The sequence below is a fragment of the Podarcis erhardii genome (genome assembly GCF_964252035.2).
Source record: "Podarcis erhardii genome assembly, chromosome: 3".
In the NCBI taxonomy this organism is placed as follows: Eukaryota; Metazoa; Chordata; class Lepidosauria; order Squamata; family Lacertidae; genus Podarcis; species Podarcis erhardii.
The window spans coordinates 11536483-11561916 of record NC_138507.1 but is presented as its reverse complement, the minus strand read 5'-3'; the positions used below and the strand labels follow the sequence as shown (position 1 = coordinate 11561916).

The 25434-nt window shown below is 47.8% G+C and overlaps 1 protein-coding gene across 1 annotated transcript; it reads right to left on the bottom strand.

The window, feature by feature from the left end:
* Positions 1-787: 787 nt before the first annotated feature.
* On the bottom strand, positions 788-14919 carry BMP2 (bone morphogenetic protein 2). The gene is made up of 3 exons (XM_081855920.1): positions 13639-14919; positions 9977-10326; positions 788-2547 (listed from the first exon to the last, which is right to left on the bottom strand). Exons 2-3 carry the CDS (start codon positions 10320-10322, stop codon positions 1703-1705), a joined length of 1191 nt encoding a protein of 396 aa, XP_081712046.1. The 5' UTR covers positions 10323-10326; positions 13639-14919; the 3' UTR covers positions 788-1702.
* Between the last annotated feature and the right edge of the window lie 10515 nt (positions 14920-25434).

The window sequence follows — 25434 nt, the reverse complement described above, 5'->3', positions numbered from 1 at the left end:
TTCCACAGTATGTAATTTCAGGATGGTTATGAATGGCATTATTGCGAGCCAGACTAGCAGCGCAATCCTTCACAAAGCTTCTCAGATGCAAGTGCAATTGAGTCAGCTGGGTTTTCCCAAAGTAATTCCCCCTGAACTCAGTGGGAATGCCCTCCGAGGAGATATGTGTAGGATTGCAGTGTAGCTTTACATCTTTTGACTCTGGTACACACTTCTCCTGTCGCTGTTGCTTGTAAGTAGCCCATTTCAGGTGCATCCCTCCTCATTGGCCACTGTGGCTGGGGCTGATGAGAGCTTAAGTTCAAAAACATATTTTGAAGGCACCATGTTGGCTACTTCCCACCTGCTCTGTAGAATCTATGGAAGGGCAATTGTTTTCCTGTTCTGCAAGCTCTCGTGGGAAACCAAGAAGCCCTCTTCCCACTACATGGGGGTGCAAGTTGACCCAGCTTTATGCTTACATATGGGCAACGCATCTGACTGCATGCAAACTTCTACCTCCCTGGAGCCTTTTACATAGGTGCGGGAGGAGATATTTAGGGCCTGGCCCGGTAGTAATTCCTCGGATTCCTTTGCATGTGTTTGATGTCCCTAGGAAAATAAAAGGGTGGAATTTGCATACTTTGCTGCTTCCCACAAACCTGTTCTTCCCTCCGAGCTCTGTTAACATAGATTGCAAGGTGAGTGCAATAATACACTTCTGGCACCCAACGAGCGTTACTCTGTAGTAGCAGGAATACCTTAGGCGCCGTCGGAAAGGCGAGCAGAAATGAAGCTTTTTAAAAACTGAAGAAATCTGGTATTTTATTATTTAATATTTGGCCAGGACAAGGATTCCAATGGGTGAACTACTTAAAAGGGGAGGAACAGCATAAACATTTTGCTTTTCTGTAGGTGCAAGGACCAAAAAAAACGAAAATTAAAGTAGGGAAAGAGAGTTTTCTAGAGAAGCCCAGTTGGTGGTCGTGTCACACCTTCATGAGGAACAGCAATTCTATTTCTACTTGCTCGGCAACCGTCTGGTTCTTATCCAAATGCTCCCCACCGGGAAGATGCCAGTTTCTCATGGACTAGGCAGCCCACCCTGCAGCATTCCTGAGAATTGTACAATATAATCTTGAGTCAGCAGGGCGGATTAGCCACTTTTCATTGGGCTTGCACTCGTGACCTTAACAGTAGAACTGCAGAAAGCAAAATGCATTACGCACCTTTGCCATAGTAACCCTTCCATGTACACATCGCAACTTACTTAAATACACACTGGAAAAAGGAAAAGAAACCAAAAAAAAGCTACCATTTGTTTTAAATTATGTACAAACCCTATATTTTTTTTTCTGCTGCTTTTTTTGATTATACATATAAATACAAATTAGCTATTCTTCTAAAGTGGTTATAATAGTAAATAAATACAAAATAACAATCTGACCTTTATACTTCATGTGCTGAGGGGGGAAAGGGGGGGTGCTTAAACCCATATAAAATGTACAACTAATACGTTTAAAAATCTTTAAAAGGAATAATTCTCTGATTAAAATATTTTTTCCTCGCTTTTTTCTGTAGACATAAATAGATTTTTTTTTTCAAAATAGATGCGTTTAATTCTCCATTTCATAACATAAATAAGGTCTTCATTGGGAAATATTAAAGTGTCAAGTTTTGTTTTGTTTTGTTGCATTGGTCCATTTTCCGTCCTGCCGCCACATCAGCGGCAGCCACAGCCCTCTACAACCATGTCTTGATAATTCTTTAGTACCACCTTCTCGTTCTCATCCAGGTAGAGCATGGAGATGGGACTCAGTTCTGTCGGCACGCAGCAAGCTTTGGGGATTTTGGGGTTGACGGAATTGACAAGAGTCTGAACAATGGCATGGTTGGTGGAGTTCAGGTGGTCTGCCAAGGGGAAGGGGCAGTCTCCGTGGCAGTAGAAGGCACTATAGCCCGGCGGGGCCACTATCCAGTCATTCCACCCCACGTCGTTGAAGTCCACGTACAAATCGTGCCGTTTGCAATTGGACTTGCGCTTGTTGTGTTTGCGCTTGGCCTGACGCTTCTCTCTCTTGTGGAGAGGGTGTCCCTTTCCGTCGTGCCCAAAGGTCACTAGTAACGGCCTGATCCGAGACCAGCTGGCATCATCCTGATGCAAAGACCTGCTGATCCGGACGTGCCTCTTGGAGGCAGTGCTCTCCATGGGGTCCAAGTGAGCCACTTCTACCACAAAACCATGGTTGGGTTGTCCATGTGCAATCCACCGCATGATAGCCGGTGTCACATCAAACGTTTCCCACTTGCTGGCGTTATGATGCACCAAGCGCGTGTCCAAAAGTCTCGTGATGGGGTCCTGGGAGGCCTCTCTCTCGGGCTTTACAATTTCATAAATATTAATACGGTGGTAAGAGCTGACATTGCTCTCAAAAGCGTCTTGGATGTGCTCCCGAAAAACCTGAAGCTCAGCTGAAGTGATGAACTCCCCCTCAGGGATGGAAGTTAAGTTGAAAAAGAAGCGCCGAGATGTTTTCCCACTTCTTTCTGGAAGTTCTTCTAGTGTCTCTGGTTTGGGGGGGGAGAGAGAGAGGAGAAGAAAAACACAATCAGTAACTCAGATAATGCCATGAAATATTTGAAGTACCCTACAGATGCAAAAGATTTCCCATAACATTAGCATAAGCCAATATGTGTGTTAGGTTAGAAATTCAAAATGCTTTTCCCCCTTTCCCTTTTTTCAGTTGCTCTTGTCTTTCTGTTTGTTTAGGCAAGCCCACGGAAACATGATGTTAAAATGCTTCCTTTGCTGCCACACATTTCGGATCTCATAGGAGTGCGCTGCGAATTCCAGGTGGTCGTAATAAGGGGGAAGAAATGTGAGGCATTGCTTTGGAATTCAAGGGTATTAAAGAACATTTTTTAACACTGTGGTTAGCAGGGGCCCAGGGAGAGTAATTAAAAACTGACTGAGGATCAAGGAAAGGGATTGCATTTCTTAAAGATTTCCCTAAAAAAAAACAACACAACGCCAGCAACAAACCCCTACCTTCAGTTTTCATGTCAGTCTCTCAAAAGCCATTCCAAAGGCATTGTGCCACAAGTTTCATGATTTACAAAACTTACTATCCAAAACCCTGTCTCGTAATTATAGACCTTTCCACAAAGCACACCCAGTCATTTTACTCAAGGAGGCCCTAAATGAAAATAACTTGGATGGGTTTAGTAGTTAAACCATTCGGGCGCCCTCCAGATGTTTGGGACTATAGCTCGCAGGCGTGCTGGTTGGGGCCGATGGGAGCTGTAGTCTTAAACATCTGCAGGGCACCAGGTAGGAGTAGTTGTTTGCATTGTTCCTGCAATGGGCAGCATTGCAGGAATGGGCAACCAAGTCACACAGATCTAATGAACTGCAACAGTCTACAGCTGCATCATGTTGGGCAAATTCATCATCCATACTGCCTGTCCACTGCACTGCTATTACAAACAGTTAACTGCAAAATAGGGAACAGGCATACAGACTCTGCCGACCTTGAAGGCACTTTGTGCCTTGTCCTGCTCTTTTCTATAAAATCTACTACTAATTTTAACTGTTGAAAGCTCAGCCCCTACATAATACTTGTTATTACAGGTGGGAGCAGAAGAATGAACATTTGCTTAAGTTTGTGGCTGAAATTTGAACAGGAGACAGGCAGTATATTGGTCATCGTCTAAAGTGGCCAGGGACACAAAACACCACTTCCTTTTTGTTCTTTTTAATATGGATGGTGCGAGGAGGGGTGGGGGGAAGGCTCAGGAGAGGGGATGAAGACATACTGGGCAGGGGGAATTATGTGCATCCCATGTGGACGATTGGAGCACTCTCAGATAGTTTAAAGGTGTGCGTTTTGCTTTTTGGAAAACAACATTTTGGGGAAATGTAGTACTATGATTGAACATTTACTTATGACCAATAACACTGTACAGTATTGACAGGATGTACTATTGCTGCCAAATTTAACTAAACCATTGAGGCTAAGGGTGAGGGAATCTGCTGCTCCCAAGGTTGATATTGCTGGTCTACAATTTCCACCATCTGACTGATGGGAGTTGAAGTGAATCTTCATTTGCACTTTGGGTTCAGAAATAGATTCATGTGCAATTCAAAGAAATCTAAGAGAAAGCAATGGGAAGATTTGACCTCCCCTGTTTTATTCCAAGGGCTCAGTATGTGATACAATATCCATATTCTCAAATAGCCTCTAAATTGGGTTACGAACAAGCAATGTGTCCAGCCCACTCGGTAAACTACGCAATGATAATACCACCACACATAAATGCAACAACTGTGGCTGAGTCTAAGCATATTGTGAACTATCTTAACAGCGACATTGCTCCGTTGGTGTTCCATTTACTTGGAAGTGTCACCAATATTAAATTCCAAAGGAACAAGTTTTGGATTCCAGCCTAACTGTTCCCACTGCAGCTTTGGAAACACAACCATAATCCAAAGGTATCTCCTTATTCCCCAACATCTGACTTCAGAGTCCCTTTCCTCTATGGTCACCTAAACAAGAGCTTGCATTTAAAGGACACAAGTCTATGGAGGACAACGGGTATCTCCCAAGCATTTGCAGGAAAGCTAACTATAATTGGCTCCCTCTAAATGTGGTTGTCCTGAGCACTCTACACCCATCTGCAGTGAGGCCACATGAATGCCTGAGCACATGGAGTCTCTTGCAGGGGTGGCCCTGACATGCTTTAGGGTGAAACCACCTAGTGAAGTGGCACCAAGATAGGTGCAGGCTACAAAATGGCAGGGAGTGGTTTGTGAACAGCATTGTAAGACTCCTTTCAAAGCGCTGGCTATAGGTGAGGTGTGTAGCATTTGACAGCAAGATGTCTTAGGGTCGGACTCTCAGCAACTCTGTAAGCATCTCTAAAAAGTGCCAGGACAACAAGATGAGGGGATGTGGGGAACTGTGGACCCCTGTTCCCAACCACCCCAGCCAGCATGCTCCAGTGTTTAGGGCTGATGGGAGTTGCAGCCCCAGCAACATCAGAAGGGCCACAAATTCTCCATCTCTCCAGAAGAACATCTTCTGAGGAAAACGGAAGCCATTTCCCAGTCCTTTGAGTCTACACTCTTTCCTGGGGTTTCCACCCACCACAAACCCCTGGTGCCCTTCCTTCAAGATCTACTTCACCCTTGTTTTTCCTCGCCTTGTCCTGATGGGAGTCCCCCTGCTTCCTTTTACTCAGAGGAAAAACTGCTGCAGTGTTTTATCCTGCACTGCCCTGTCCCCTAGGGCCATCTTCTATCCTCACCCTACCACATCTGGTGACTCCTCACTACCTTTCAGAGCCAGCAACGGACTGCCATGTTTCAGTCTCTTTCCACCCAAACCCCTCCTTGCCTCTTGCTTTCCCATTCCCGCCCTGCCCCCGCCTAGATTTGCAACAGGGGAAAAAACAGCCGCTCACCCAATGGCTAGGGAGGGTTCGCAAGAATAACAAGCCACAGCCACGCTGTGTTTACCTCACATTCGATTTGTTTTTAATTCCTGCCCTATCTACATCATTGGTGCTTTAATTGGACACTTCTCTTAAGTGGCTTTGAAGCGACATGTGCAAAACAAAGGCAGAGCTAAACAAACCCCCGCCCCATCCCAAAAAAACCCCAACGAACCCATGTTTCGCATGGTTGCAAAGGTGCAAAGGCAGAAATGCAAAGGCAGAGCTTCTGCCTTTGCCCAGAGAGGTCAGCCAGAGATTAAAGATCAGTGGCAGAGACTCTACAAATGTGCTTGCTGAGGAGAGATGTTAGGGGGGTAGGAACCAACACAGTGGCTCCATGGTTGTGGAATTCCCTACCCAGAGAGGCAAAATCTTAGAATTGTAGAGTTGCAAGAGGCCATGAAGGCCATTTAGTCCAACCCTCTGCAGTGCAGGAAACTTTGTCCAAAGTGGGGCTTGAACTCACAACCCAGAGATTAAGACTCTCATGCTCAACTGACGGAGGGAGAGGCCTCTTATTTTAACTGGGCTGGTTTATGAGATTGGATGTGACGGGGAGCGGGGGGTTGGATATTGCAAGCTGCAAACAGTGCACTTGCAACAAGGGCCTGTGGGTTTATTAAAGGAAATAAAGAAACAATCTAACGATTTGCTCAAATAATCTGTGGCACTTGAACTGCGAGAAAAAGTAAATGATCGCGTCAGGTTTTTAGAGCTTTCAGAGAAAAGTTAAGTGTGCGTGTGTTTTTCTGTAGCAAGCTACGGCAAAACAGTCAGAGGGAAAAACAGGTTTTCCTGTGGGTTCTCTGTAAGCACATCTGTATCCTGGTCACAGGAGGTGTGGAACCTGCAGCCCTCTAGATCTTGCAGCCCTCAACCGCCAGCAAATTAGCATTGAACCAGTTCCTCCACACTATTTCTCGTATTTAAACCCCACTATTGTCTAGGCACTCCCTTTCCTCTCAAGCGCACCTGTGAAAGGGCCTTTCAGTAGCTGACATGCGAGGGATACGCCTCGGGGCATAAGGTGGTGATGATGATTATTACGATTATTAATTAATTAAATTTCTATACTGCCCTTCATCAGAGGATCACTGGGTGGTTTACAATATAAAACCCCCAAAAAACACCTACCATAATGGTTATATTCCCTAACATCCTTTCTATTTCCCAAGGCCTTTAAAAACTAACCTGTTATCTCTGCTGCTGTTTTTAAGGCAGCTCTCTCTAGATAAGCTGCTTTTATGTGTTTGCTTTTATTGTATTTTTTTTGGGGGGGGGAGAAGCCTTTGAATCAGCTTGAAAACACAGGCTTCCCACAATAAATAACAGACTTGGGGAAAGACTTAGACCTGGGTTCAAATTCTCTCTTGAGCTATATAGATCACTGGACCAAAATGGCCAAGTCATTGCTTCTCAACTTCAGTGGGACTTACTCCCAAGCAAATGGGTCTAGGGTTATCGCCCAAGGGTTTATTTTGTTGGACTAAGGATTGTTGCAGAGTTGCAGTGAGGAAGCTGACCCAAACACTTGCTAGCCATCCCTCCCTCTGCCCACTCATCTATGTATGTAGTTCTGCGTTAAGATGCATTTTGGCACAATTGAAATGTTTACTGGAAGTTCTCCCATTCATTAGTTTTATATTCACACACACAAAGCAGTATAAGCCACAGTGCAAGTTTAAGTTACACCATTAATCTCTTTCCTCATTAAGACTTGCTATTAGTTAGAATAATCACTACGTAGGCCACACCCCTTGTGGAGAAACTTAATTAAAATACATATTTATGTATCTTTCCTTGCCAGCCCAGCTCTATACTATATGTAACCTAAGCAGTTGCTTCCGTCTCTCTCTCTCTCCCCCCCCCCAGTTCTACAATCCATCAATGCCACCCATGAAAAGGTTGACTACTGCAAGTTTATAGCCTTTCTGCAGAAGACACTAGATTCACATCCTCTGAATGCTTATGATTTGTACACGTTGCATCAAAGTATCTGTGGCTGGGATGCAGAAACACAGAAAGGAACCTGTAAGTCTAGCTAATTCAATGTGACTTTGCTAATCACACACACACAAAAATGTGCTTAGGGTCATAAATGGAGGGGAGAAGAAAGAAGATTGCCGCAATCATGGCGAAACTTTGGGATTTGCATTGAACAGAGATGGCAGCAGCAGCAGCAAAAACAAAACAAAAAGAAACCCTTTGCAAATACAATGTAAAGCTTTGCCCAGTAGTGCTACAGACAAGTTCATTCAAGTTTAAGGAACTCGGATATAAGCACTTTGCATGAAAGTTCAAGCAAGTTGCCTTTCATTTAGCAAACTGGCCTAGTTCAAAAATGCGAGAATAAAAATGCGAGATTGTGTTGCATTTAGTCCCAATTGTTCTGTCTGGTTAAGTACATATTTGCTTGTGGCTTTTAATCTGAGTGACCTAAAGCCCTAGGTGCCCATGAAATCCAGTGGGCAGCTGCTCCAAAACTTATCAGCCTTGCTTTCTGAAGGGCTTACCTTGGGTCTCCACTAAATCTAGATTTAAACAGAAGACAAAGTCATGGTGGAGACAATACAATTGATTGTTAAATTGATCTCTCACGGGGATTAGATGGGGATTAGAAATCCTTCCAAGTTACCCTGATTGCCAACTGTAAATTAGACAGACTTTTTTTTTTCCTATTTAGCCTGCAACATTTAAATTTTTTGGTAGGAACTCATAATCTGGACAGAATCTGTAGAATTAAAAAAACACCTACTTCTCTTGCACTGAATCAATGTAAGTCAATTTTTAAAAACCGATAAATGAATATGGCACAGAACAAAGAGTTCAGCAGAGTTAGAAACGTAGTTTGCCATTCTTAACGTTTAATGACACAAACATAGCCAGCAACTAAAATTGCTAGCTATTTAAAGGGGGAAATGTGACATTCCTTGTACTCCTGCTCATTTTTGCTCCAGGTTGTTTCCTACCATCTGTACGTTCATCACCTCAAGGAAAAACTGGTCTCTACACTCCTCTGGGCAAATTGGCCACCCACATTATTAGCATAAGCATATGTGGGATACTGGTTCTTTAGGAGGGTGGGAAGGGAGATTCTGCCGCCAACACAAAGGCAGTGACAGGCTCAATCTTCAGAAATATATTTAGAAAATTAAATAATCTTTTTTTAAAAACAAAAACTTTTATAAATCTTAGGCAAATTAAGGCCCAGGGGCTGGATCCGGCCCAATCGCCTTCTAACTCCAGCCCATGGACGGTCCGGGAATCAGCATGTTTTTACATGAGTAGAATGTGTCCTTTTATTTAAAATGCATCTCTGGGTTATTTGTGGGGCATAGGAATTCATTCATTTCCCCCCCAAAAAATATACGGCCCCCCACAAGGTCTGAGGGACAATGGACTGAAAAAGTTTGCTGATCCCTGTCTTAGAACTATGGTGCTTTTAAAAATGTCTCAAACTGCAAGGGCATGTGTTTCAGTGGTGTTCATCATCATGCAGGGGAGGGGATACGCAATGTGTCAGTGTTCTTCAAATAGCATTTTTTTTAAGAAATCACAGGCTGAAACTGCAATCTTTGGGTTGGTTGTAATTCCAGAGATGACCCATGGAAATCAATGGGATGACTAAGTGAAGTCTCACCGATTCCAGCGGGTTTGGTCTTTTGGGGATCCAAAGGCTAATGTGCATGTACTGAAATGGGCATGGTACTGTCTTCACATACACATCTACATCTACATTACTGCAAACATGATTTCATGTTTTGAAAGCTTCCCACCCACCACAATCATTCAAAGTAGCGGCCAGAATTAAACAGATGAGTCCAGTCACACAGCACACAGAAGGAGAAAGAGGGAGATCGTTGCAAAATGCTTGCCCTGATCAGAGGAGTGAGATGTTGAATTCCTCCTGGTGTTTCCAGGTGTGAGCTTTGACTGTGAAAGAAGGCTACCTATTTCCAAGTCAACATGGGCAAGATTAGTTTCAGAACCCTGATTCATTTTTCAGTGGTTGAGACAGGCCTGCACTGAACTAAGAGGAAGGTGAGAGGAGTTTGAGCAGAAACACCACAAGGAGAGACTCACACTTCAGCTGTATTCACACAGTGCAGTAATCTTTTCCTTCCTGGCATAGATGCTCGGAAGGAAAAGCCGTACATTTAAACTGCACTTTTCAGCTAACCAAATTTGAGCGATATGCTTTGTCTCGTTAGAGCATACCAGCGTAGCAGCAACCAAACCAGGCGGAGTTTCAAATTGCATAATGAGGAATTCACAACTGCTTAAATAGCAAGAGATACATCGCATATATCTAATGGGTGAAGTGTAAGGAGCACAAGAAATCAAGGCTATTGCTGCATTGGGGCTTCCCACATATCCAGCCACCAAACATCTTGGCAAATGAAGCATTCCATTTTGCAGGGGGCAGGGGGGTGGAGTCTCCAAGCCTATTTTTGTTAGGGCTTGGGCAGTGGAATTAGGAGCTAAGAGCATCCCTCCTTACCTTCATGGTGAAAGCTCCTAACAGTATTGGCTCTGCTGGCAGCTCTCTCCAGGTTATAGTCCATGGTTGTTGGCTTCTGGCTGGTGTGCAGATGGTAGAGCTCCAACATATAGGGAGGGATGATGATGTCCTTGCTTGGGGTGGGCCGCCGCGTGAGCCCAAACATATTGAGCAGGCGCAGTTCAAATTCGCGCAGGATCCCTTCGGAGAGTTGCAGGGGAGTGACGCGGCCCAAGTCTCCGCTGAACCTTCTCCTGTCGGCCACCTCCGGGATGAGGCTGGCCAAACCACCCAGCAGTATGTGATAAAGCAGCAGTAGAGAGCAGGTCCTGGCAACCATGGTCATCAACCTGGGGAGAATGGAAGAGGTTGAGTGGGCAGGCGAGGAAACGCTGTAGGGCAAAACCAGCACGAGCAAAGTGTAAGGTCCTTCTAAGCTTCATGGCTGCTTTCACTCCATGAAACATAGGAAACCACCTTCTACAAAGCCATTCCATTGGTGCCATCTAGCTCACTCTTATCTGCCAGTAAAGGTAAAGGGACCCCTGACCATTAGGTCCAGTCATGGCCGACTCTGGGGTTTCGACACTCATCTCGCTTTATTGGCCAAGGGAGCCGGCATACAGCTTCCAGGTCATGTGGCCAACATAACTAAGCCACTTCTGGCGAACCAGAGCAGTGCACGGAAACGCCGTTTACCTTCCCGCTGGAGCGGTACCTATTTATCTACTTGCACTTTGACGTGCTTTCCAACTGCTAGGTTGGCAGGAGCAGGGACCGAGCAACGGGAGCTCACCCCCTTGTGGGGATTCGAACCGCCGACCTTCTGATCAGCAAGTCCTAGGCTCTGTGGTTTAACCCACAGTGCCACCTGTGTCCCTTTATCTGCCAGTAGTTTTGTATAATTTCAGACGGGATATGCCCAGACCAGCCTGGAAATGCCAGGGATCCAACTAGGGTCTTTCTGAATGCAAAACAGTAGTTTTATCATTGATCTATAAATAACCCTTCCCAGCTCCCATGGTCCTTGTAGGTAGGACCTTCTCCATCTCCCTGAAAGTGAAGTTTATGAGAGACAGTCCTGACCCCAGTGGGAACTTTGGTACTGACATAAACTGTGACAGGATATTGTTTTTCCTCTCTCTCTCTCATATGTCCACAGTTGCTGGGGTGGGTAGCAATCTGCCAGCACATTATGGAAGCTGCCCACGTGGACTAAGATTGGTAGGAACTGGTATTATGGGCAATGGGGAATAAGTAGCTGAAAGCGAAGGCAATTCACAATCCTGCGGCTGAAAGGCCCAAGCAAAGCCCACAAATGGATCCTCTTAATCCAGGAAAAAACAGGTTATACTCAATTGTTACTCAGAGTAGACCCACTGAAATCGATGGCCATAAGTAACCTGGGTTCATTAATTTCAACAGAGTAAACATTAGTTGAATACAACCCATAGAAGCTGCTATCATTCCTCTAGGCAAGTCACACAAAACAATATTGGTAACACACAACCTGCTCCCCACCATGGACAACTTTGCGATTGCTGGCAAAAGAAAGGACTGTGTGAAGTGGAAATTTCAGAAGGGAGCAAGCACATGAAAGACCCTGCAGATTTGGGTGGCTCACTTAAAAATGCCACCCACAACCCCTTGAAGGAAGGGTGGGATAAAACCCTGCAGCAAGATATTGACACATTCCTCCACGATATGGCGTGGGGGATACCTCCACAATCACATGAATTTTCATAATTATATTCACAAGCCCACACCGTGGCTCCTGGGCTATTTGAGTGCAACTGTTCACTCCAGAGAATAAATAGAGACAGAACTGTTATAATTAGTATTGTGTGAAGAGCCCCCAAGCATAGGTGCATGCTGGGACGTAGCTGAAGGAAGGAAGTATTGCAGGGTGTGGTGTGGTGGGGTTTTGGGGGGAGGCTGGAGAGCCAGCATTATGGGACTGTGATCTTTGAGCTGCTTCCTAGTTTGGCTCTGTTGCATTGGTGGGAGGACAAAACCCGGGCATGCATGTAGCAGAAGGTGTGGAATGAGGAGACAGGAGGTGAATATGGTAAAGAAAGAACAAATAATCACGGAGTGGCTTTTTTAGAAAGGAGAATTACATGGGAGTGGGGAAGGACACGTGCCTTTTTGACTGCAGTGAAACATTTATCAAGAGGAGCTTCCAGCCTCCTAGGTCTACAAGGAGAGTGGGCTTTAAGTTTTATAGCCCATCAATTCCCCAAGGGCTGGACAAAACCACTGGAAACAATTAGAGGATGCACCAAGGCAACAAGTCAGCACAGAATGAGGCATTCAAAACCAAGTGCACCTGACAGTGTGCTGGATTGTGACCTGAAACTGCCTGACTCCCCGCTTTCTCCCCCTCACTCCCTTCCTTTTCATACTGTAACGTACACATAGCTAATGGAAACCTTATTTCATCGCTTCCCCGCCCCCTTCGCTCCGCATTTTAATAGTTTGGGGATCCAGCATAATGAGCAGGGCATCGGCAGCCACAAGCAAAAGACTGCAAAGGTTGCTAGCTAGAACTTTATCCATGTGAGCCGTTTCATTCAAGGATCTCATTTGCACGGAGAGAGCGCCTTTCTGCTGCTTTAGATCAGGGGCGCGTGCGCTCCTTTAGTAAAGTGCTTGGACGTGCATTTAGGTTTGTTGGAATTTCATCCTTTCAAAAGCCTTGCTACAGTAAAACCGAGCTAAAACTCCACTCTCCAGCACCCCTTTCCCGTGCCTCGGATTCGTTCGGCTACGGTAAATGATCCTCTCTAACTGTTAAGAGGCCAGCCGTGATGAACTTGTGGCCCTGCAGACTTCGTTGGACTCCACCTCCCATCAACCCCAGGCAGCACGGGTGATGGTCAGGCATGATGGGAGCTGTAGTTCAACAACATCTGGAGCCAGTTCCCCACCCACGGTTTATGCGCGGAGATGTTTCTACCAAAATCAATGGGATTTGTGAATGGAGGTGCGCGGGGGGCGCGTTACAATAATGGGCTAGAAAGGGACTCGGGTTTCAGAAACTCCCGAAACAGCGGTGGGTGGGGATCCGGCAGTTTGCGGAGCGAAGCGATACACCCGGAATAAAGTAGCTTCAGCAAGTGACCGGGCCAGCAGAGCAACACAGGCAGCAACTTCGGAGGCCTGCTGGAAGTGTTTCCCAGCCAGGACTTCTTGCAATATAAAGGACAGGATGCTGCCGCGTAATAACCTGCCCAGTACTCTCCCCGCCCGCCACCTGTGCAAGGCGCTTAGCATGGGCGCTGCAAGCAAAGTGTTCTGGGGAAGAGGGCAGCTGGGCGGGGGTCTTGTCACGGGGGAGAAAGAGCAGGGGGGGAGCAAAGGGGGACTGTACCGGACACACACCTCCCGCATTCTCTCAACAAGTGAGCAAGGTACATGCCAAGAGGGAGATCTGCCACCAGAAATGTCTCGTTTACCATTAGCTTTAATTCATACTTCCTAGGAAGACTCGCGACTGTTTTTGTTGTGGGGAGGGAGGTATGGATGATCAACAGTCTGGGGAACGCGGAGGAAAGAATCTGTAGGGAGTCCCCGCGGGAAGTTTCCCGGCTGGTGTGGCCATGTGCCGAGTTCGAAACCGCGCGCGCCCTCCTTCCCCAGCGCCCCCCGCCTCCTGCTACCTTTTAGGATCCCGCCGATCGCCTAAGAAGCAGCAGCAGCACACTCGGGCACGTCCATGGAGCCACCCTCCACATGGAAGTAGCGTGGCCGATCAAGCGGGGGGGGTGTGCGATCCGTCCTTTCTTTTTCTTTCTTTTTGGGTGGTGGTGGTGGTCTTTCCCCCCCCACCTCCTTACTCCGGGATCGGGGAGGAGAGCTGTCCACGAGCGGCGAGGAGCTGTGCTCAATTTCCCTCCCTCCCTGGGAAGTTTGCGGCGAGCGCAGCCGAAGCAAAAGGGGAACCAAACGTGCCAAGCGCCTCGGAAGCCTCGCTCTCTAGTCGAGCTCCTCTCCAGCGCTGCAGCCCGATCTCGCTTCTCGGCGCAGAGGAAGAAACCTCCCGGGCATGGTCTCGCTCCTGGTCTAACCTGGACGAAGCGAGGAGGAAGACGAGGAAGAAGACGACGTAGACGCGGCGGTCGCGGATTTGCAGCTGCTCTCTGGCCCGCTGGCCTCTCCCGGGCGCCGCATCACTCCCGGCTGCAAGGGCGCTGCCCCAGAGCCAAGCTCGGGGGAAGAGCACGCACCGCCGGCGTCCTTCTCCAGGGCCCGGCCCGCCGGGGAAACATGCTCAGGATCCGAAACTGCCGGGGAAAGAAGCCGCGGAGGGTCGGGGGCGAAGAAACGTCCCTTTCCCGGGCCGAGAGCCGGCAATGCGCGCCCCTCGGCGCTCCTACTCGGATGTCAGTAGAAAGCAGCTCCCTTCTCCTTAAGAAAATGCCCTTGGCATCAGCAGACGTGAAGCGTTCGATTCCGCCTCCGATCTCTCCAAACGGGCCACTTTCCCCCCACTCCTCTGGGTCGTGCGCATTCGTTCCTGGTTGCAAAAGAAAAGCAGCAACAAGAGCGAGCAGGCAGAGTTAGTGGCCCGGCCAGCCGCTGCCGCTGCTCCTCCTCCTGTTGCTGCTGCTCGGTTCCGGCGGCTCCTGGCGGTGGCTCGGCGGCAAGAGCGCACGACCCGGCTCCTGCCTCTCTCCGCGCGTTGCGTGCGCCCTGGGCTCCGGCGTCGAGCGCTTCTTGCTGCTTGTTCTTGCTTCTCCTGCAAGCGGAGCTGCCTGCGCCGCCCTCTCTTTCTCTCTCTCTCTCTCTTGGCGGCCTCTCCCTCTCGGGGCTTTTTGTGGCTGCTCAGCTCGGGCTGAGGTCACGGGCGCGGGGGCTGGAGGCGCGCTCGCCAAGCGCCAGGCGGCCTGTGAGCGAACCGGGAGAGCCTAGGCGAGGCTGGCGCGGCGGGTTGCTGGTGCTGCAAGGAAGCGCGGCAGGGCAGGCGGCTTTTAAAGGGAACGCCGCCCCCTTTTTGGACTTCCCTCCTCCAGGCGGCCCCCCCTCCAGCTTACACACGCACACACACACGCGTACAACCAGGCACACATACGCTCAGCCCCAGCCGCGGAGGGGTACTGAGCGCGCTCTTCGCTTCTCCTCTGCCACAACTTTCCGGATTCGAGCCGTCAGGCTCGCCGGGAGGAGGAGCTGCCGGAGCTCCGGCCCGCCGCGAGACTTTTCTTTGCCCGCCCGGCCCGCGCTTGGAAGAAAGATGTACCTATTTCTTCACGGCGCTCGGCAGCTCCTTCGGGAGTGGAAATGTTTCCAGAGTTGCGCGTGCCAAATGCTTCTGTTCCGAAAGGGGGGTTGGAAAGGATAAAGCTCTGCTTGTGGAAGACGACGACGGACTCCCCCCCCCCCTTCTCTCCCTCTCTCCGCCCGCTCAACATAAAGAGGGGAACTTCCTAGGGCTAAAGCCGAGATTTGAAACGACCCTGCAACTGCGGATCGATCGAGCGCAGGAGCGGGGCGCTGCGCTGCAGGCAGCGCGGTTCAGGTTCCCTTTTGAGTCGCCGCGGCCCCTGCCGCGTTCTTCCGTGGCCCGCGCTTCCTCTGCCCGGTACCTAGGCTGCAACCGCAAAGGCACTTGTTATTCGCGTGGTATTCTATGACCCTTACTCTTGAGTTAAACATGTTTGCGATTGCTGTTGCTTTTGAGTGATCAAACGACGTAGCAGCCCTGTCTTGGGTTAAGTTTGGCACAGCTCGTTTAAGTCAGCTAATAGGTTCAGGCGCGTCTATGGCTGCCTACACACCATCCATTTAAAGCGCGCGATTCCCACCCCACCCCCACAAAATCCTGGGAACGCTGGTTTGCTAGGATGCTGGGAATTGGAACTCTGTGAGGGGTGAACTATAGTTCCCCGGCGTCTTTGTGGGGAAGTCGCGCGCTTTAAACAGATGGCGTGCAGGCAGCCTAAGCGTGCAAAATCAAATTCTCAACGTGCCTCACAATCCTGGAATCCTAGAACTGTAGAGTTGGAAGGGACCCTTAGGGTCATTTAGTCCGACCCCCACCAATGCGGGAATCTGAACTAAATCATACAAGACAAAGGACCCCCCAACCTCTGTTTAAAAACCTCCGGGGAAGGAGAGTCCACCGCCTCTCGTGGGAATATGTCTGTTTCACTGTTTCTTACTGTCAGAAAGTTCTTCGTGCTGTCTTTTTGCTCAGAAGTCAATCCTCCGGTGCTGGGGGCAGGGCGCTACGAAAGGGGAGCCGTTTCGTAGAGTTTCTGCTGGGACTTTTGGGTGATCCAGAAAGCTGTTCCCCTTTCCTCGCATCAGAGCGTACAGTGCGGGAGGAGAGCAGCTTTGCTTCGCCTTATGGCCACCGAAGGCCTGGCCCTGGAGCAACAGCAGAGGCAGTTCAGATGAGACGGAAGGCTTGAACAATGATCCATTATATACGTCCCTTTTGTCTATACGTGGAGGGGGAGAAGTAGAGCAATTCACAAGTCCTGCCTCTGCAAATCGGATTAGCTTCGTGGGGTGGGATTTACGTGTTTACTGTCTTTGAAGGTATGAAGGTCAAAGAAAGGGAATCAGAGCACTTGACAGAATCCAAACACAGTGAGGAAATGACATAATATCCACCTGTGCACGAAACATACTCTGTAGGGTGTTCTACAGAAAACGAGAATAGAGGAGATGATGCTGAACTCTGGTAACACCCAGTCTTCTAATTTAAGGAGACCCCCTCCCACCAATAATTTGAAATGAGGCTTTTATTTACACCAGATTGGGGAGCCAGGGAGCCACTCCCATCACCCCCAAACAGCACTGCCCAGTAGTCATGGTGGAAGATGGGAGTGTGCAGTCCAGCAACATTTGTAGGGTTTGCAGGCTTCACACCCCTAGTGGACCAGCCACAGTGGCGTAGCGTGGGTTGTCAGCACCCGGGGCAAGGCAAGTAATTTGCGCCCCCTAACCCGTGGATTTGCGCCCCCTAACCCGTGGATTTGCCCTAACCCCAGATGTTGCGCCCGGTGCGGCCGGCCCCCCCTGCACCCCCCACGCTACGCCACTGACCAGCCAACACCCCGTTTAAATTGTTAATGCCACACCGGATCAAAGCCAGTTAGTGGTTTTCCTAGGGTATGTTGACTTTTCAGTTGATTGGTCAAGTCTTTCTCCCATGCTTCCTCCAAGGAGTTCAGAGAGGTAGCCCTCATTTCGTTTTCAGAACAATTTTGTAAGAGCAAATGCCATGGCTGAGCCCAGTTACTCCCTGGTGAAAAGGCCAACCATTCTACCTGCTCCTTCACACTGCCCCAAGGAACCCAGTACAATAATGATTTCCATAGACAACTCCCATTGTACAAATTGCAGCCTGCCCCATGAGGGTTAGCATTGTGAACATGGGTAAATTTCCCACTGGTGCTCAGTGAGATATTTAGCCCTAGGTAAGTTTCCAACAAATTGCAACTTCAATTGTGGTGATTGTTATGGACCAAACTCTTTTTTAGACAGCTCTGTTGCACTCGATTATCGCCACGTGACAACTGCAAGTATTATAGTACACAGTGGCAGAAAACTTGTCAGAACCGATCCAGCGTCTTTTTCAACTGCAATTCCAAAGCTTCACACAATTTGCAAATATCTAGTGCCTTCATCATATATTTTTAGGCACAAGGCAAAAAACTTTCCTCTTCAACCAGGCCTTTGGCTGTTTAATACCCTAAAGCCCTTTAAATATGTCTGTGGGAAGGCGGGGTATTGTTTTGTTGTTTTGGTTTAATTATTTACTTGTGTTTTATCTTGCATTTTATTCTGTGAACCACCTTGAGATCTTTTGATGAAGGGTGATGTATAAATTTAATAAATAAAATTTAAAAATAGTGCACAAGGGACATAGTTTTGCTGCAGAAAACCCTGGCATCAATTCAAGTTGAGGAACAGGTGAAGAACAAATGATTCTCTTAAACACCCAAGAACAGATAGTCCCAAAGAACCCCAGCTTCTGCAGGTTATATACAGCTTGGCAGTTTTGATACGCACATGTTGATATGTAAACATCATTCTCATTCATTCCTGCTCGGAGGACTGGTCTTTATGAATCCCATAGATGAGCTGAGAAAACCTGAATTGCTTAGGGTCCTCTAGTGGCAGAGGCTTTGGGTTAATTTTTAACCCAGCCCTTGAAGGCTGGCATGTATTCCTGTTCTCAGGCACCCATACTTGATATTGGGGTGGGGAACATTTATTTTTTTTACCTTGAGAGCTGCATTCCCTTCCAGGCAACAACCTTGCATGTGCTGGTGATGGGCTGCGCCAGAGGCAAAACCATGCAGAGGCAGCATGTGAACATCTCACATTTGCACATTATGCTAGTTTCTGCATTATGCTAGTTTCTGCATTAGACACCCCTCAATGTCCTTCACCCATGCCAGCAAGAGGCATGACCAGAGTCCAAAGATACAGGCCAGTCTGGCAAAAACTTCTCAAGGAATGTGTGAAGGAAGGCCAGCGAGAGGTGTGTTCTGGGAAGAGGAGGTTTGGCCTGGAGTCAGACAGGCCTGGAGGGCTCCTCCATTCAATACCTGAACTAGAGGTTTCTTCTTCTCCTTATGTCATGCAAATCAGATGCTGCTGGGATCCAAATTTCCATCAGCCCCAGGCAGCATGGCCAAAGGCCAGGGATACTGCAGGTTGTAGCCCAATAAGGTTGCAGGTTCAGTTCCCATATGGGGCAGGTGCATATTCCTGCATTGCAGGAGATTGGACTAGAAGCGGTTCTCGACCTGTGGGTCCCCAGATGTTGTTGGACTACAACTCCCATCATCCCTGAGCTCTGGGCTTGCTAGCTAGGGGTGATGGGAGTTGTGATTCAACAACATTTGGGGACCCACAGGTTGAGAAAGGCTGGACTAGATAATCCTCAGGGTCCCTTCCAGCTCTATGATTCTATGACTCTTATGAACTGAACAGACCACAGGTTGCTCATCACTGATTTAGATGCCCGTTCCCCATATGCAAAACTCATGGCTATTTGTTTGAGCTGTGTTCCATTACGTATGACCTATATTAGCACTCGCCCAGTTGGGCACCCTTAAAATGGTTTGGACTACAGTTCCCAACAACCCCAGCCAATATAACCACGTGGGCCAAGGCAGATGGAAGTCGTGGTTCAAAACATCTGGAGGGCACCATGTTGGGGAAGGCAGCCCTAAAGAGAGAGGAAGTGGCTAAGCCGGTGTTTCTCATACTTATCCATGTTTGCCAATTACCACTAAAGGGCACAAAGCAATGGGAGTGGTCTTGTGGCTCAACTGGTCGAGTATGAGACTTTTAATCTCAGGGTTGTGAGTTCAAGCCTCACTTTGGGCAAAAGATTCCTGCATTGCAGGCGGTTGGACTAGATGACCCTCATGGTCCCTTCCAGCTGTACAATTCTGTGATTCTATAGACTTCAGGGTGGCATGGATCGCACTCCAGGTCACAATCCACCACTGTTCAGGCTCATCCCCAGTAGACAGGATTGTTTCGAGGGATTGCAACATGAGATGCCTGCTTCGTATGGAAGGCATTTGAAACTGATTATGTGCAACATACTTTTTTAAAAAGAAAAGAAGAGTAGTGACCGAATCAGAGGGCATTCCCCACTGGCAGAGTAATTGTACTTATTATTATTATTATTTTAAAAATATTACACCACAGTGGAATCAACACAGAAGCTGCAATGAGAAAGGTTTCGTTGCACCTGTAAGTCACTGTCCAATAACCATGATCCAAAGCCCAGAACCATTAACTTACTTTTGTGAATTAACAATCAGGGGAGAAATACTCTTGCTTTATAAGGAAAGTTACCTTCCTCCTGATGGCTTGCAAACAGCTGCTGCAGTGGGGCTCTACAGAGGTAAAGTAATGGGACCCCTGACCATTAGGTCCAGTCGTGGCCGACTCTGGGGTTGCGGCGCTCATCTCGCTTTATTGGCCGAGGGAGCTGGCGTACAGCTTTCGGGTCATGTGGCCAGCATGACTAAGCCGCTTCTGGCGAACCAGAGCAGTGCACAGAAATGCCGTTTACCTCCCCTCCAGAGCAGTACCGATTTATCTATTTGCACTTTGACGTGCTTTTGAACTGCTAGGTTGGCAGGGGCAGGGACCGAGCAATGGGAACTCACCCCGTCATGGGGATTCGAACCGCTAACCTTCTGATCGGCAAGTCCTAGGCTCTGTGGTGCCACCCGCATCCCATCTACAGAGGAGATGGGTGCAAATGGACATAGTTCCATTGATACCTACCAGGCTCCAAGCCCCACTGTAAAATAGCATTTACCACTCCAGAAGTATTTTTTCTGACTTTCCAAACATGAAAAAGAGCAGAGTACTGAAAGGTTTGCACCTTTTGTGCATATAGTCCCTAGTTCTTAAATTGATTTCCCCCCTTGGGATGCAGGAATTTATTTTTACATCTATATTTAAAATAATAATAATAATTGTTTGGAAATGCCTGCCCTCCTGTGGTGGAAATGTGTCAGGACACCTCTGCTTGAACGAAAACTCGTAATTCCTTGCACCGTTGAGGCCAGTTCAATAACAAGGATTTACTTTCAATTGGTGGACTTTCGGCTTGCCTTCATCTAATTCCTGTATCCTCATGAAACTATAATTTTAATTATCATCACTGGAAGACTTTAGATCATTAGCCGCTCTCAAGAAACATTGCAAATGCTCACTGCTCAAGTTACAGCCCCAGCTCCTGTCTCCTTCAAAATTATAGCCAAATTGTAGTCACCTAAAAGCAGTAGCCGGGTGTGGCAACATAGGTAAGGTGTCTAGATTCCCTCTACAATCCAAGCACTGCAACGTCTGCAGAATAATTTCCCTGCAGCTATGGGATACAGTGGTGTAGACCTGCATTCCTCAACCATGTGTTTCCAGAAGTCGTTGGACCATTTGCTTCCAATAACTCCAACCATCACAGTGAACCATCAAAGATGAAATGAGTAGTCGGCTACCAGCATTTGGAGACCCAAGGTGCACAATCTAATCAAGTGTGCCCATTTTGAGATTTCTACTGCCTTCTAAACAAGTTCATTGGGACATGAGACCCACCAAAAACTATAGGATTTATTTCCAAGTGATATACTTAGAACTAGGGCTGTTGATGAAAGTTATGAGCCCCTCTTGCATAACACAGCCTTCATCTTGGGTTGCTAAGTCAGAGGGGTTGACCTGAAGTTTTATGAATGGGTAGGAATCTATGGCCTTCAAAGATGCTATTGGACCCCATCTCCCATCAGCCTTGGCCAACATAGGTTTAGCCTGCTTCTCAGGGTCTTCCTAGACAGAACTAAAATATCAGAATGGAAGGAGTTGCTCTCTGCTTGGCTTGAGAACGTTTGCCACCGAGTTTCCATTTCTCCAATGACATGGTCACAAGGCTCTTCCTCATGAGCTCATTGCCTTCCCCAGGTGTTGTCACCAGGCTCCACTCAACTCTGTTCCTATCTCACCAAGCTTTATCCCTGGTTTGCAAGGCACTGGCCCTGTTATTCACAGGCTCCACCTGCTGCCTCCTGTTCAGAGGTTGCTGGATTCCACCTTCCATAATCGCCATCCAGTATGGCCAACGGTCAGAGATCGTAGTATAGTGATCTCATCCTATGCAGCCACATTCCAATGTGCTTGGCTCTGAGTTGGATTGCGGCCACAATATGACTATCCCTTACAACACTCAAATAATATGAAGTTATTTGATTCCTTTCTCACCTTCCAGCCTCTCATGAAGGCTCAGGGTACTTTGTTTGCAGTCCTTTTCATGTTGTCCTCAGATCTGGCAGATTTGTGAATGAAATTGGGCAGGGGGTGACCTTGCTGAATGCAAATCTCAATGGCCAAGCATTCAAAGTCAGGTCTCCCTCATCCAGACACCCTCACAGGGCCATCAAACAGACTCTCCCTGACACTCCTCTTTTGCTATATGATGTCTGTGAGCAGAAGATAGGACCTAGAATCCTGGTACCTGGATCTTGAACACAAGGTTACTGGCATATCTGAAGAAGTGTGCATGAACACGAAAGCTTATACCTAGAACAAACTTAGTTAGTCTCTAAGGTGCTAAGGTTTTCCCAGTAGTGATGTATGGAAGTGAGAGCTGGACCATAAAGAAGGCAGATCGCCGAAGAATTGATGCTTTTGAATTATGGTGCTGGAGGAGACTCTTGAGAGTCCCATGGACTGCAAGAAGATCAAACCTCTCCATTCTGAAGGAAATCAGCCCTGAGTGCTCACTGGAAGGACAGATCGTGAAGCTGAGGCTCCAATACTTTGGCCACCTCATGAGAAGAGAAGACTCCCTGGAAAAGACCCTGATGTTGGGAAAGATGGAGGGCACAAGGAGAAGGGGACGACAGAGGATGAGATGGTTAGTGTTCTCGAAGCTACCAGCATGAGTTTGACCAAACTGCGGGAGGCAGTGGAAGACAGGAGTGCCTGGTGTGCTCTGGTCCATGGGGTCATGAAGAGTCGAACACAACTAAACGACTAAACAACAACAACAACAAGGTGCTACTGGACAATTTCTTTTTTTAAAAAAAAAATTATTTTGACAAGGTTACTGGATTTGCAAACCACAAGTCTTTTGTTGTTGTTGCTCCAAACTGTTTTTGAAGCAATCCCATGGATTTCAGTGAATACACAGAGTGGAATGCAACTAACGAGTCCCATCAGTGGAAATCCATAGAAGAACTTCCATCTGCACAATGGAGCTTTCCTCCTCTCTTCTCCCACAACACCCTGAAGCTGGCTCTGAGGGGTGTTGGGAGAACCGCCAGAACAACACATGGAGAAGGAGAACAGGATGGTTCCTGATAGAACGATCATCATAGCACAACACTGAATTTCTTTCATGGTCTGTGGCTTCTGCATCCCACCACCACGCCCAGTCAGTGTTCTATTTCAGAAAGCACTGAATTTTCCGAAGTTGCCTCAATCTGTCGTGAACTTCAGGCATACAGAGTAGGCATGCTAATGATGCGAATCATTACCAAAGTAACAATGGCCATCAAGTTTGCACCAACATTAAATAAGCACCTCAACATCCAACTTCCAGTGCAGCTTATTTGGCTATGGACCATGCCGGGGGGGGGGGGAGTATCATTCTTACCTTAACATCCGATACCCATGCTTGGTGCCTAGGTTATATCAGATATCCTGCTCCTCTTATCTGCACAAAGGCTAGATTGCTATATTAGGATGATAAGTCTTATTAAAGAAAAATGCAGCCATTGTTATGCATACCAGGCCTGGAAAAACTCTTATTTAACATGTCAAGAGGTTGCAGTATTTATTTTATTTCGTTTTTTGCTTCCTGATTGACTTTAAAAAATAGTCCATCTATCCAGTGTTTAGGGCATTTAAAAACATCAGCTTGTAAGTGGGGAGGAAAAAACTCCAGCACCCTATTGGTGCCATATAGCCCCAAGCAAATCAGCTGTAAATCAAGCTACATTCAGATGAATGGGAATTAAGTTGGTTTCAATGGGACTTAAACTTGATAAAGGGTGGCACTTTGGGTTAAACCACAGAGCCTAAGACTTGCTGATCAGAAGGTCAGCAGTCTGAATCCCCGCGATGAGGTGATTCAAATGGGGTGATTGCTCGGTCCCTGCTCCTGCCAACCTAACAGTTTGAAAGCACGTCAAAGTGCAAGTAGATAAATAGGTACCGCTCCAGCAGGAAGGAAAACAGTGTTTCCGTGCGCTGCTCTGGTTCGCCAGAAGCAGCTTAGTCATGCTGGCCACATGACCCGGAAGCTGTACGCCGGCTCCCTCGGCCAATAAAGCAAGATGAGCTCCGCAACCCCAGAGTCATCCGCGACTGGACCTAATGGTCAGGGCTCCCTTTACCTTACACTTGATAAACTTTCTCTGGATCATGAGAGTTTATTGATCACATTCAAACTCCACCCTTCTCCCTAAAGCAGAGGTTTTCAACCTTTTTGAGTCCACGGCACCCCTGTGGGGCTCTGGAGGCCAGTTATGTCGCCCCTTGCTGACAGAGCTGGCAGCCTCTCGCCCTTTTTCGAGCACCCTCCCTTGTGGGGTGTTCCCTCAGCCTCCTGTCCTCCCCTCTCCTTGAGAGACCTCTGGGGAGACACTTCTGCTGCCCCGGATCTCTGAGCTCCCCTCTCCCCGCCCCAAAGAGAGGTGCCTCTTTACACTGCCCCACAGGGCCCTGGGACTTGTCTGCCCATTCCCAACAGCAAGGACTGGTGGACTGGATGGCTGGGCTCCCTTGCCCACTTGCTTGCTTACTCAGAGGTTGCCTCAGCTCCTGGCAACCAGCACCCCCTGGCCAGCCCTAGACGCACTGTTCACCTAGGGAGCTTGTAGCCAGGGATGCTGCAACAAGCAGTTGTGCAAGTGTTTGGCAGACATGTGAGAAGGCATCAAAGGGGAGGAAAGAGGGTCAGAGGCCAGTGTTGCCTGTGGCACCCCTGACCGTCATTCAAGGCACCCCAGGGTGCCACAGCACACTGATTGAAAACCACTGCCCTAAGGAATTAGCGAGGTATAAGTGAAGTCACCCTACTGAGTGGCAGTATATTGCTCCAAGGCTATCTGTCACATTTCAGAGCCAAGTGTAGCACCCAAGAGACTGGATTTTCAAAGAGGAGATATTTCTCCATTCACTCTTGGGTTGTTTGGACTGGTTAGGTACCATCCCACTCTTTGACCAGAAGAGAGGAACCTGTGGCCCTCAAGACCATGATGGGCTCCAATTTCCATCAGCCTTAACCACCATGGCCAATAGTCAAAGATGATGGGGAGTTGGATTCCAACAACATCTGGAAGATTGCAAGTTCCCCACTCCTACCCTTGTTCAATCTACATATATGTAGCTGAGTTGTGTATTATCTGTCCGTACCTACCATTTTCTTTTCTCCTATAGAATCATAGCCTCCAAATCTAGTCCAACCCCTTTGCAATGCATGTGGTCCCCCATTCCAAACTGAAACCATACCAGACCCTGCTTAGTTTTGCAAATGTGCTAGCAGTTTAATTGCTACACTAATAGCACTGCTAGACCTCCAAGTCTGACTTGGAGTTTCCAGGTTTTCCTGGTCCCCTCCAGGTGGTGGGTTTGAATATTCAGGTGGGCCAGGGTGCTACTACTACCACCACTCCTACATTGAGAAGACCACATGCAACTTGCAAGCTTCATCCTGGCAGCTTTTATTACATTATTATAACATAAACGTTATGACATAAACACCAGGGAAGGGTCATCTCCCCTCCTCCATACATCTCTCCCAATTAACCTCTGTCTCCAACGCCTGCTCCATGACATCACCAGGGGATGCCCCTAGGTTTGAGGTTTGAAATATCAAGGTCTGGGATGCTCCTGACCTGGCAAACCTAAGTCCTAGTGATGTTACCCAGTACAGAGATGGGGAACCTGTGGTCCTCCTAATGCTATTGTAC

What these genes read in the sequence shown, in the direction of transcription:
- BMP2 (XM_081855920.1), bottom strand. Translation starts at nt 10,322, where the DNA reads ATGACCATGGTTGCCAGGACCTGCTCTCTACTGCTGCTTTATCACATA. An exon ending in TAGGAGCTTTCACCATGAAG is followed by an intron (nt 2,548 to 9,976) that starts GTAAGGAGGGAT and finishes CCCCCAAACCAG; the next exon opens with AGACACTAGAAGAACTTCCA.